The sequence below is a fragment of the Cydia fagiglandana genome, chromosome 1 (assembly GCF_963556715.1).
Source record: "Cydia fagiglandana chromosome 1, ilCydFagi1.1, whole genome shotgun sequence".
Classification (NCBI taxonomy): Eukaryota; Metazoa; Arthropoda; class Insecta; order Lepidoptera; family Tortricidae; genus Cydia; species Cydia fagiglandana.
Window position 1 is genome coordinate 16703373 of NC_085932.1, and position 13085 is coordinate 16716457.

Here is a 13085-nt window from a genome sequence, read left to right on the forward strand (position 1 = left end):
AGTTACTATTTCCACTTAATTATTCATTTCAATGGCAACTTAATGGTATTGTTTTTGCAGATGAAGTCTGTTGAAAGACGATACAATGACATCGCCAAACGCATCCAACGTAAGCTCCAAATGCTCGAAATTACCTACAAGGCTATCGATGGCACGAAGAGTGAAGTAAACGCTCAAAATGATTGGATGCAAAAGGAGATTGACAATATGTTACATCCAGAACCATTGGGATATGAAAGTAAATCTGTCAAAGAGAGACAAAAGAAGGTTGCCAATTTATTGAAAGAGGCTGATGGTAAAAAGACCATAATCGATTCTTTAGAAAAGAAGGTAAGCAACATTCAGTCTGATCTGGAACCATCCGAACAGACACAACTAGAATCAGAATTGGCTGAACTATCTTCCAAGCAGAAACAACTAGCAACACTTATTAAACAAGAAATAGAAAGACTAGGCCCATGCCACGAAGATAGAAGAAAACTTGAAAATGATATAGAAAAAGCTAAAAATTGGCTTAAGACTAAACTTGCAGAGATAAAGAAACTTGGTGGTCCAGTGCCACTTGAAACAGCTAAGGTAGAAAAAGAGATTGCTGTTCATAAAAAACATCAAGGTGAGTTGTCTGATTTCAATAATGACACACTGAGTGAAGTCATACGTCAAGGTAATGCCGTATCCAAAGACTGTTCTCCCGAAGATCGTGTTAAATTACAAGCAATTTTAGATGACTTAAATAAATCATACACATCTGCTAAGGTAGACATTGACGATAAATTAGCAGCATTAAACAAACTTATGCATGGTAGAAACGAGTTTGAATCTGAATTGGCTAAATGTCAAAGCTGGCTGAATGAGGCAGAAGTAGCAGCAAATCCTGAACTTAGAACTTCAAGCCTACAACTATTAGAAGAACAATTAGCCAAGTTCGAGAAACTCAGTAAAGAAGCAGAAGATGTTGAAAAGAATATTGGAAAGATCAAGGATAAATCTAAGGATATTTTGGACACTCTATCAGACTCAAATAAATTACAGCTAAAAGAACAAGTAAATGTGTTGTCAGATAGATTTGCGAGAATTAATGCTATAATTAATGATAAAAAGAATATTCTACACAAACATATCAAAGATTACAAAGATATTGCTGCTAAGATTGCTGCAGCTCTGGAATTCTTGGCTGAAATCCAGAACAAACTTAAAGCTTTAAACAAACCAATCGGAAGCAAAGTTGAAGATGTTCAACCAATTATCCAGGCTTATGAGTCAATCTTAGCTGATCTCAAAAAGAATAAGGGAATGTTGAATGAGTTACAAGGTGGTAACCTGCACGACCTACAGGACATTTTAACTCAACAAGATGATTTGATGGGCACTATTGAAGATCAAATATCAAAATTGAAAGTACTTTTATTGTTACGAGAACAATTCTTTGCCCTTATCAAAGAAATTAATGAGTTTATTGCCAAGTACACTGATCTCACATCTGAAATCGAAAGATCGAATGATTCGTTAGAAGACAAGATCAAACGATATGACGATATCATTGTAAAGATTCAAGGATGTGAAGCTTTGTTAGCAACAGCAACTGATAAAGGTCAACAAATTGCTGCTGAAGGCACTGTTATTGATAGAAATAATATTACAGAACTTTTGCAGTCTCTCAAACAACAGTTGCTAACTTTGAGAAGGAATGTAGAATCGAAGCGGCAAGAACACGAAAGAGCAGCTGCTGAACACAAGAAACTGGCATCTGATCTGTCTGACATTTTAGACTGGCTTCATGACAACGAAGCCGCTGTGCATTCACGACCTCTACTTAACAGAGACGTGGCCAGCGTAGACAAAAAACTTGCAGAACACGTAAATCTAGCAAAGAATATCCAAACTTATCTAGACAAGCTCACTAAAATTACTGACACCATCAAAACCGACGACGGCGTCCCCGGTTCATTATTAGAAATGGTATCAGAAGCAAACTCTTTGAAAACATCGTTACCTGCTGAGCTGGCCAATCGTGAGAAATATCTTCAAGATAACAAGAAATATAGGCAGCAATATTTACAATTGGTCGAGAAACTAAACATCTGGATAAACGAAGCAGCTATTCGTCTAGATATGGGCAAAAACGGCACTGATTTCGAGAATATTGAATCAGATTTAGAAGAACACAAATCATTCTTTAACGCTTCGGAGCCGGAAATGAAAGACTTAATAGGAAAGCGTATGCAAGACATTGTCGACAAAATATGGCCGTCGTTGGCGGCGACGGAACAAGAAGAGCTATCAAAAGAACACCAAAAACATAATCAACTATTGAAGAATACTCTGAACTCCGCTAAGAGTCGACAGGCTCAGTTAGAGCAGGACTTGGAGATTTGGAAGGACTTCTGTCAGTTAGTGGATAAAATCAAGGCAATGTTGGATAAGAACGATATTCAGGACGAGGCCGTGACAACGGTGGACGCGCTGAGACTTCATCTTGAAAAGCTGAATCACGCCAGAAATGATCTTGAGGTGAGTTTTTATTACATTTATGTCTCTATAATAATTCGTTTATGTGAATATCAGTGGAACCGTACTTGACAGCCAGCAATGTGCAATAAAATATGCTTGTGTCCTAAGCTATATGTGACAGAAGTATTTTCAAGTCTTTATAATCATAAAATCAATATTAGAAGAAAATTATATTGATTCTATAATGTGTGTAAAATCTAAGATATATTGGCTTACTTACTTCGAATGTGATAGGTATTATAGAGCCGTCTGCTTCAGATGTCAAACTAAGGGGCAGGTTTTTTGCTAGATTTTACATCTAGCTACAATTATCTAGTTACAATTTTACATCTAGTTACATCAAGCATCATGCTATTGGGCAGCGTACTCCAAACATTGTTTTTTTAGCTGTGATTAGGTAATAAATCAAGTGGTGTAATTATCTGACGACTTTAAAAGACTCGTACTAAATATAGCCCAACGCCTGTAGAAATGGTTTAGCACAGTTTAACACCACTGTTTTAGTGAACATTTATGTTTTTTTACATTAAGTGATACTGAGCATGATGTTCAATGAAATATGCAAACGTTTTAACAAGGCCATACAGATTATGCTGTAGGTAGGTTTATGTAGAAAATAACATGTAATGGTTCTTAGGACAACACTGTACACACAAAGAAAACAAATGCCTTTCGTGTACCTCCTCTATGTTTTACCTGTCCCCACAGTCAACTAATTAAAATCCTAGGCCACCACCGTAGGACATCTCAAAGAAGCATTTGTAAAGAAGCCCTGTAATGTAAGGAATTTGAATATAGTTTTTTTATTGTAGGTATTCGTACGCAGATTTATACTTTGTTTATATTTACATTCTTTAAAGTCTGTATAATATGTATATGTTCACTTCGTCACCGACCCGAGCGGAATCGCTCGTATTTAAAATTCAGAATATAATTATGTGAAAAACTTCATTAGAATTTATAATGGAGTAACAGTCTACATGCTCGGATACCGACTCGAGGTGCCGACTCGAATCTTTCTTGTTATCTTTTGAGTAAGTAGGTAACGTATGAATATTGGTGGTAAATTAACTGAAATTATCCATGTTTAAATCTAAATTAATAAAACGGTCGTGTTACTTAGATACTGACTGACAGACATCGCATAAACTAAACCATTGATGATTACCTTTAAATTTGAGACATAATCTTAAAAAAATTGTAGAGCTCCTCCAAAAAGTATGTTTGTAGGTATATGTAATTTTGGCTTGAAAGTGTTTATTATAATTGGCATGTCATGTTATACTTTTGTTTTCATTTTAATGTTTAGTTTTTTTTGTGCGTTATTAATGCTTCCATATCAAGCAACAATCTATCTAAACGATTTAAAGCCTACCGAAAGGTATTTTAATAGGCACAAATTATATAGAAATATATGTAGGTATACAAATGAACACTAATTCATTAAGTAATTGTATGGTGTGTTTCATACATAAGTATGTAACTTCAAATTCGTGACATAATAATGTTGTTACTCGTAAATATCTGAATAATTATTTATCAGTGATATCACGTTATCGTTGATTTTAATGCCAATAGCTATTCTAGGGCAATGCCTTGCAATATACAATATTTACGTACCTACACAATATATAAAATATTTACTATCTGTCTTATCTATCTCTATCTTTACTGTTCGCACGTTAGTCACTAATACTCGTGATACTATACCTAGACATTTTATTTCAGTATAAAAATGATCAAAACAAGTTCAATATCGGAATTCTGATTAAGTGTCAAATTTTTTACTTAAACTAGTTATATTTCTTCGGAAAGTCTAATTTATTGTTACCTACATATTTATTTATAAGCACGTAAGTATTCATATTGTAACGTAACTTTATTTATGAGTACGGCAACACTATACTTGTATTTACTTGGTAAATTTTGACACCGTCATCAATTTTGCCGGCCTATGGTAGGGTAGGGGAATCCCCTAGACACTTGTTGCACGGTCTACAAAGCTAATAGCTGTTAGGTAACCCGTCTACATTGCGACACCACTGAATCATTTCCGTTTCAATTAGTGAATAGGTCGCTTGTAGTGTATATCGGATGTGGTGTATACTGACCTTGAAAATTTATATTCCGGTGATACTACAAAATAATGGAAGTATTTTAATAAATATAGGGAAGAAAATTAATATGAATGAAATTAATTTGTTCCAGAAATATTAAATATGTGATTAAAACATTTATAACGAATTACATAATTAAATATAATATAATTAAATCAAAACGTACACAAACACAAAAATTAATTACTAAGTACCTGAGTCTTGAAACGTATACTCTAGTTTAATTAAAACATATGAAGTACTACTAGACAAACTAGTAGTACTGTCACAGGTATTATCATGCCGCGATCAGAAAGGGATTAGAAATAACAGATTTCCATACACTTACGTCAAAATCAATATGGATTGACAGCTATCTCAATCCCTTTCTAATCGCGATTCAGTAATACCTATTATACATACTTACTAGGAAGTCCCAACCATGAGAGTGCTATGTTGTACTATTTAACAAAATAAATGCTTTTTGAATTTTTTGCTTTTGAAGTAAGTACTCAATTGGGTAGGTAAAGTTTTTTGAAGATAGGCAAATTATATTTTTTCCCGATAGTATTCATTATAGCGATCACGGAAATGCAGCTCTTTTATTTTTATATCATTTTATTGATTAAATATAATTTTTTAAATGATCGATATGACGTTTGTGAGGCGAAATGGCAGATTCGAGTAATTAATTCCTTGGCGCGTAGTAAATGGGACGAGATAGAAAAAAAATCGATGTCAACTGTCAGTGTCATTCTTGGAAAATAACTTGCAAATAATTGGAAAATAATGGTCGGACGAAACATTTGTGTTTTCTTGTAATTGGATGTCGGTGTGATTTCTAGAATAAGTATTTTTAACGTCCCTAGCACGATCAACACGGATATTTTGATAATGATAACGATTGCTTTCGACTACTTGGCACTGCTTCTTGGAGAACATTTTCATTAACGCCTCCACCACGACTCTTGGACTGCTACACGAGTCATTTTGGATCTCAGTATCAACACAATAGATGGAGACGATCCCGGAAACGTTCGAATGGAAATAGAATATACAGAGATGAACTCAAAGTGCGTCGTACCGTCTTGTAGGAAGTACAGACGTTACTTTCCAAATTCAGCGTATTTGAGCACACCAAAGTCTTTAACAGCGATTCGGTGCCAAGCTTTGAAGATATATTGGCCAAAATGGTAACTTATACGTTTGTGAGGACTATATAAACGTGATTGTTGTATTATACATACATAATGATTAAGATTGTAATAGTGTTAATAACTAGGTCGTTATTGGCTATTATATATGGGCTCGGCAAGGTGTTCACAATATCTGAACACGCACGCCCTGATAATAGAGGCGTGTTCAGATATTTATGAGCACCCTAGCTGCACCAATATATCTGATGGCGACTGTACTTTAGAAAACTTATAATATAAATCCAAAATAATATAATATAAATCCAGTAAATTTCGTTTCGTTTTATTATAAAATCCACAAATTATTATCCTTAAGCATTAACATTACAACAGTATATAGAATCACGCTGTGTGGCGTGCCCTTGAAGAGAGTTCAGAGGTTCAAATATGGTCAATATGGATAAGTATGTCTGTAGGGTAAATGTGCTTCACGTTGGGGCCTGTTTACATATTGATTAGTGTTGATTGCGGGTTTAATACATTTGCCACTATACACAAGTAGCAAGTGTATCAACTCGCAAAAATACTACATTTTTGCTTCCATTGAGGTATACATAGTAAGCACTATTCTCAAATTATGTGAGGAAATAAAACAAATTCAATTTAGTAAAGCGTATTTAATAGGGGTAAAGTGACGCGAATACAATTAAAAAAACAACGCATATTCTTAGTTTATATTAAATGTTTGGCTTTTTAGTTTTCACTTGGTCACAGAAATACGCTAAAAACCACTTTCAGAGTAGGTGTTTCTTGCGTTTTGGCTGTCCTTCTTGTGTCCTTCCACAGCATGAGCATGTCGTAAGTCCTGTTGTATTTGTCCCAGGACTTAGCAGGAAGCTAGTTATTCATTATTAAGTTTGCTTCTGCTTTAAAATGAGGCGGTGCATGCCGTCTATTCCAGGTCGTTTTCGTCACTTGAACTCATTTTGTTTATTACGAGTATTAAAATAACAAGCGGTAACTTATTGAGTATTGCACAACGAATAAACTTTGCCGCCTTTTATTTGCATATTTTTTAAAATTATATTACCATAGATACAAAGCATACGGTACGCGCATGCGTCAATCCGCGCGCACCGCGCAGCGCCCTTTCGCGGTGCTAAAGCGGTATCCAGACGGGACTGATCAAATCGGTCGATTTGATCAGAAATGAAATTGGCGTCAATCTCCAATTTTAGATTTATGGTGATATTAGACCCATTTAAATTGAAAAAATGCCCCATAACGAAAATACTAGCCTCACAAATTGGTGTTCTTGTGTCCGCACCTCATTTTATTGGTCATTATCGGCGGTTGAATTCGGCGAGCCAAATTGGCGTTTGCGTCCGTACGTCCCGATTCGATCGGGCAATTTAATCAGATTGGCGAAAAATTGACTAATTTGGATACGCCTTAAGCAACATCGAGTTCACGATAATTTGACATATAATAATAATAGATTTTTAGCATAAGTTGCATTTCATAAAACTTAACCCAAATAATTTGTACATTTTCAAGTCAAAGATAAAGACATGTTGGTTTTAAAATTTTAATAAGTATAGACCATAACATTGTCATGATCTTGTAACATTGTTAAAATAAGAGAGTCTCCCATTTTCATTTTATTGCATTTTTTATAAAATGTCTTTAGATTCTCGGGATATCTTGGTCCTAATTCGATTGCTCTTTTTTATGGAAATAATTATATCCTTCAGATTCACAGGATGCTCGAGGCTTAGCCGAATAACACTGCAAGGAAGTATGTCATGGCTCAATGGTTCTAATTAGCCATCAGTATAATACCGCCAATGAATGTTTACATCCACCTGAAAATAAGAACAACATTCATAAAATGAGGATAACCACACAAAACTAACAGATGGTTGAAATTGTTAGAAAAAATTAGACCGATTTCTTGTTTAATAACTTAACAGCTCATGGCAATTTAATAATAAAAATCAAAACACAAGTGAAGAAAGTTTTCTGTACCTATGTATTTCACGGATACGTACTCCTGTACGGCCATTGCTCCTCTAATTCAACGGCATTGTGCTTATCACTGTTATGATAATAATTTCAAATTTGTAGAATCTGCTCGCAATCTCGTATGAACTCGCTTATTTTTCTTGCAAAACTCTGTCCAAGGGTCAGCGTAGGGGCCGTCGTGTAGGGGTGGGGAAGAAAACGTTGTCCAATAATTTATGCAGTGCCAAGTTATCGAAAGTAAATTCAATCTTTGTCCAAATACGCGCAGATGTCGTGGGGAATCAGAAGTCCGTGGGTCGTGCTGAGGTCGCCGAAAATCTCAATGATAACATTAATAGCAATTCGCAAGGTAACATGAGGCTTGTCCGTTATTTTTCGGGAATGAGAGCTAAGTGACACTGACAGTTGACATCGATTTTTTTTCTATCTCGTCCCATTTACTACGCGCCAAGGAATTAATTACTCGAGTCTGCCATTTCACCTCACAAACGTCATATCGATCATTTAAAAAATTATATTTAATCAATAAAATGATATAAAAATAAAAGAGCTGCATTTCCGTGATCGCTATAATGAATACTATCGGGAAAAAATATAATTTGCCTATCTTCAAAAAACTTTACCTACCCAATTGCAGGTACATAATTTTTAACCGACTTCCAAATCCCAAAGGAGGAGGTTATCAATTCGGTTGTATGTTTTTTATTTTTTAACCGACTTCCAAATCCCAAAAGAGGAGGTTATCAATTCGGTTGTATGTTTTTTTTTTTTTTATTTTTTTTTTTTTATTTTATTTTTTTTTATGTTTGTTACTCCATATCTCCGTCATTATTGGACCGATTTTGAAAATTCTTCTTTTGATTGTATGTATATGCATACAGATTGGTCCCGTTTTTGTCAAAATCCAGTTCTGATGATGGGATCCATGAGGAATCGAGGGAACTCCTCAAATCTTAAAGGCATACATATAGTGATTTTTGTGTTTTTATCAACAAATCAAGCATATACATTCAAAAACGTGACATTTGATGAAGTGGAACTGCTGATGATGATCAGAACGGAACTCTTCAACGACGCATAGTTCACCTTTGGCGATTTGTCCTCTTCGTTATGTTTGTTAAGCAAGTTAAGTTTTTAAGCCACATTTTTGTCAAGCTTGAGTGCTCATGATAGGATCCATGAGAAATCGAGGGAACTCCTCAAATTTTAACGGCATGCGTATAGAGATTTTTATATTTTCATCAGAAAATCAAGCATTTTCATTAAAAACTGTCGCATTTGATGAAGTGGAACTGCTGATGATGATCAGAACGGAACTCTTCAACGACGCATAGTTCACGTTTGGCGATTTGTCCTCTTAGTTATGTTTGTTAAGCAAGTTTAGTTTTCAAGCCACATTTCTGTCTAGCTCGAGTTCTGATGATGGGATCCATAAGGAATCGAGGGAACTCCTCAAATCTTAAAGGCATACGTATAGAATTTTCTGTGTTTTCATCATAAAATCAAGCATTTACATTAAAAACTGTTGCATTTGATGAAGTGGAACTGCTGATGATGATCAGAACAGAACTCTTTAACGACGCATAGTACACGTTTGGTGATTTCGAATTTCAATTTTGACTTGGACTGGGACCCGGACTCGCACCCGGATCCGGTTCGGACCCGGACCTGGACTCGGACTCGGAGTCGGACCCGGACTCGGATCCGGACCCGGACTTGGACCCGGACTCGGACTCGGACTCGGACCCGGACTCGGACCCGGACCCGGACTCGGACCGGGACTCGGACCCGGACTCGGAGACCCGGACCTTGACCCGGAAAACCACTATGATACCTAAACTAAATAAACCGCTATGATTACCTATCATAAAATGTAGGTATAAAGTATGATGATGCCAAACCCCTCCCGCTCAAACCCCCGTACACCGCACCGCATGCGCCGTTAAGTGGGTTAGGTTAGGTTTGAACTGCGATCCTCACAGAACCGAACAAAAGTGGGTTAGGTTTGGTTAGAACTGCGAGCCTTACAGAAACGAAATGCTACTAGAAAAGTGGGTTTGATTAGGCTCGAACTGCGATCCTCACAGAACCGAACTGCTATCACAGAGAAGTGGGTTAGGTTAGGCTAGAACTACGACCCTTACGGAAACGAAATGCTACTAGTAAGTACTGTTTTTATCTCCTTTTCTACATAGTGCACCATCTACCATAATCTTTCACCGGGCCCCATAGAAGTCGGTTTTTTTTTCTTAAAAATTATTTTATTTTTATTTTTATTTTTTATGTTTGTTACTCCATATCTCCGTCATTACTGGACCGATTTTGAAAATGATTTTTTTGATTGTATGTATATGCATACAGATTGGTCCCGTTTTTGTCAAAATCCAGTTCTGATGATGGGATCCATGAGGAATCGACGGAACTCCTCAAATCTTAAAGGCATACATATAGTGATTTTTGTGTTTTTATCAACAAATCAAGCATATACATTCAAAAACGTGACATTTGATGAAGTGGAACTGCTGATGATGATCAGAACGGAACTCTTCAACGACGCATAGTTCACCTTTGGCGATTTGTCCTCTTCGTTATGTTTGTTAAGCAAGTTAAGTTTTTAAGCCACAATTTTGTCAAGCTTGAGTTCTGATGATGGGATCCATGAGAAATCGAGGGAACTCCTCAAATTTTAAAGGCATGCGTATAGAGATTTTTGTATTTTCATCAGAAAATCAAGCATTTTCATTAAAAACTGTCGCATTTGATGAAGTGGAACTGCTGATGATGATCAGAACGGAACTCTTCAACGACGCATAGTTCACGTTTGGCGATTTGTCCTCTTCGTTATGTTTGTTAAGCAAGTTTAGTTTTTAAGCCACATTTCTGTCAAGCTCGAGTTCTGATGATGGGATCCATAAGGAATCGAGGAAACTCCTCAAATCTTAAAGGCATACGTATAGAATTTTTTGTATTTTCAGCATAAAATCAAGCATTTACATTAAAAACTGTCGCATTTGATGAAGTGGAACTGCTGATGATGATCAGAACAGAACTCTTCAACGACGACGATAGTACATGTTTGGTGATTTCGAATTTCGATTTTGACTTGGACTGGGACCCGGACTCATACCCGGATCCGGTTCGGACCCGGACTCGGACTCGGACTCGGACTCGGACCCGGACTCGGACCTGGACTCGCACCCGGACTCGGACCCGGACTCGGACCCGGACCCGGACCCGGACTTGGACCGGGACTCGGACCCGGACTCTGACTCAGAGACCCGGACCTTGACCCGGAAAACCACTATGATACCTAAACTAAATAAACCACTATGATTACCTACCATAAAATGTGGGTATGATGATGCCAAACCCCTCCCGCTCAAACTCCCGTACACCGCACCGCATGCGCCGTTAAGTGGATTAGGTTAGGTTTGAACTGCGATCCTCACAGAACCGAACAAAAGTGGGTTAGGTTTGGTTAGAACTGCGAGTCTTACAGAAACGAAATGCTACTAGAAAAGTGGGTTTGATTAGGTTCGAATTGCGATCCTCACAGAACCGAACTGCTATCAGAGAAGTGGGTTAGGTTAGGCTAGATAACTACGACCCTCACGGAAACGAAATGCTACTAGAAAGTACTGTTTTTACCTCCTTTTCTACATAGTGCACCATCTACCATAATCTTTCACCGGGCCCCATAGAAGTCGGTTTTTTTTTCTTAAAAATTATTGAATATAAATAGATGGGAACTCACCTTTAACGTCTTTAATTGTTTTGATGCAGCTCTATTTTTAGCACAATTTCCTTTCATTGAAGTAGGCATTGGGTGAATGCACTCTTGCTGTTAAGGGTAAATACTTTTTGCAATTTGAATTTAAACAAATAAATACAGCGATGATATAGACTGAAAACGACCTACAATTACCTACGTAAAATAGTATTTAAAAAATATTTTTGATTATTTGAACTAATTTGCATTACCCAGCTGAGTAGGCGTGTAAAAATGTATCTATTTTTAGACGCAGTAACTTAACTAACAATACTACAGTAGCTTGAAAAAAAAATATAATTACCTAACCCAAGGATAAAAAAAAAGCATACAGTTTTGACAAAATTTAATAAGAATTATTAAGTATACGTTTTAAAACAATCCTAAAATGTTTATGGTTTAGAGAGAAAACGCCTGTAGGAAAAGTACCCACTTACTAAAGTACCTGCTTAAAGCTAATACCTTGAAACTAATAAGAGGTAGGAATCAAAATCAATATAGATATTCTGTACTCCAACCAATAAGGTCCGTCACGTACAAATCTCAAAATATGATTGCCATTGATTGCACAATGATTCTCATGACTTCATGATGCCTTAACTGGATGATGTCATGCCACACGGACCAGCCAAGGCTACTTCAGTCAGTGTTCGCACATCGCTATGACAACACAAAAACAAATTGCTCCTTATTGCATTGTTATAAACCAGTGCGAAATTCACGTGCCTACGTAGTATATTGTATCTGCTTTCTTGTTTTGTTTTTATTTAGTTAAGTCGTAAACATTCCGCGTAAAAGAAAGGTAAGTGAAGTGGCACGCGAATGTGTAGTAAAACTGTTAAATTTGTTTCATACATATTGCGTTGCGTTGAAATCGTATTAAATTCTTATACTTAAATTGTTTTGTTCATTTTATTTTTTACACTTCAGTATCTAAGTATTTTTGCCTGGGGTTGTTTATAATATCTTCTAACTAAAAATAATAGATTTTAGTACTATGAAACTAGATTAGAATTTAGTACTATGACTCTATGTTAGTGTTTAAATGAGCTGAAAAGTTATGAAACCTAATGTAATTATTTCTGTATCTTTGAGCGACGAGTTATCATTATGATTAGCTTTTAGAAGTGTAAGTATAACTTCATACGAACAAATAACACGCTATTAGATAACATGTCAAGGCCGGCCGCCAGAGTGTAGGAGGCAACTTGTCAATCTGTTAAAGCGGTCTTCCTTATATGAGGCTGACATTGACTTTGGCAATGTAATGTTGAACTTTGCGAGTACCTAGGTACAGTCAACTGTAAAAATGTAGGTGTAGCCCACTTATTCAAAAATATGTCCCATAGATCTTAATTCGCTAACATAAGAGCTATGGGACATATTTTTATTTTTGAGATGATTTGATCACCCATATTTTTACAGTCGACTGTACCTATTCAATTATGTTACACTTTGTCGCAATCGTGTTTACTTCGATTAAAATTCATTCATAAAACGATGTAAAATAAGACTTAATGTATTAAAATATGTCTCAGTTAGTATAGA

At 36.2% G+C, this 13085-nt stretch overlaps 2 protein-coding genes across 10 annotated transcripts in view; one reads left to right on the top strand and one right to left on the bottom strand.

The window, feature by feature from the left end:
• Positions 1–13085, top strand: part of LOC134665398 (muscle-specific protein 300 kDa) — a 204405-nt gene that overhangs the window by 130432 nt on the left and 60888 nt on the right. For all 9 annotated transcript variants that reach the window (XM_063522347.1, XM_063522371.1, XM_063522355.1 and 6 more), the window contains one exon: positions 61–2511. In XM_063522347.1, the coding sequence (XP_063378417.1) occupies positions 61–2511 (2451 nt within the window). The remainder of the gene's footprint in view (positions 1–60; positions 2512–13085) is intronic.
• LOC134665842 (protein croquemort-like) overlaps positions 1–13085 on the bottom strand; it is a 407398-nt gene that overhangs the window by 97260 nt on the left and 297053 nt on the right. The window lies entirely within an intron of this gene.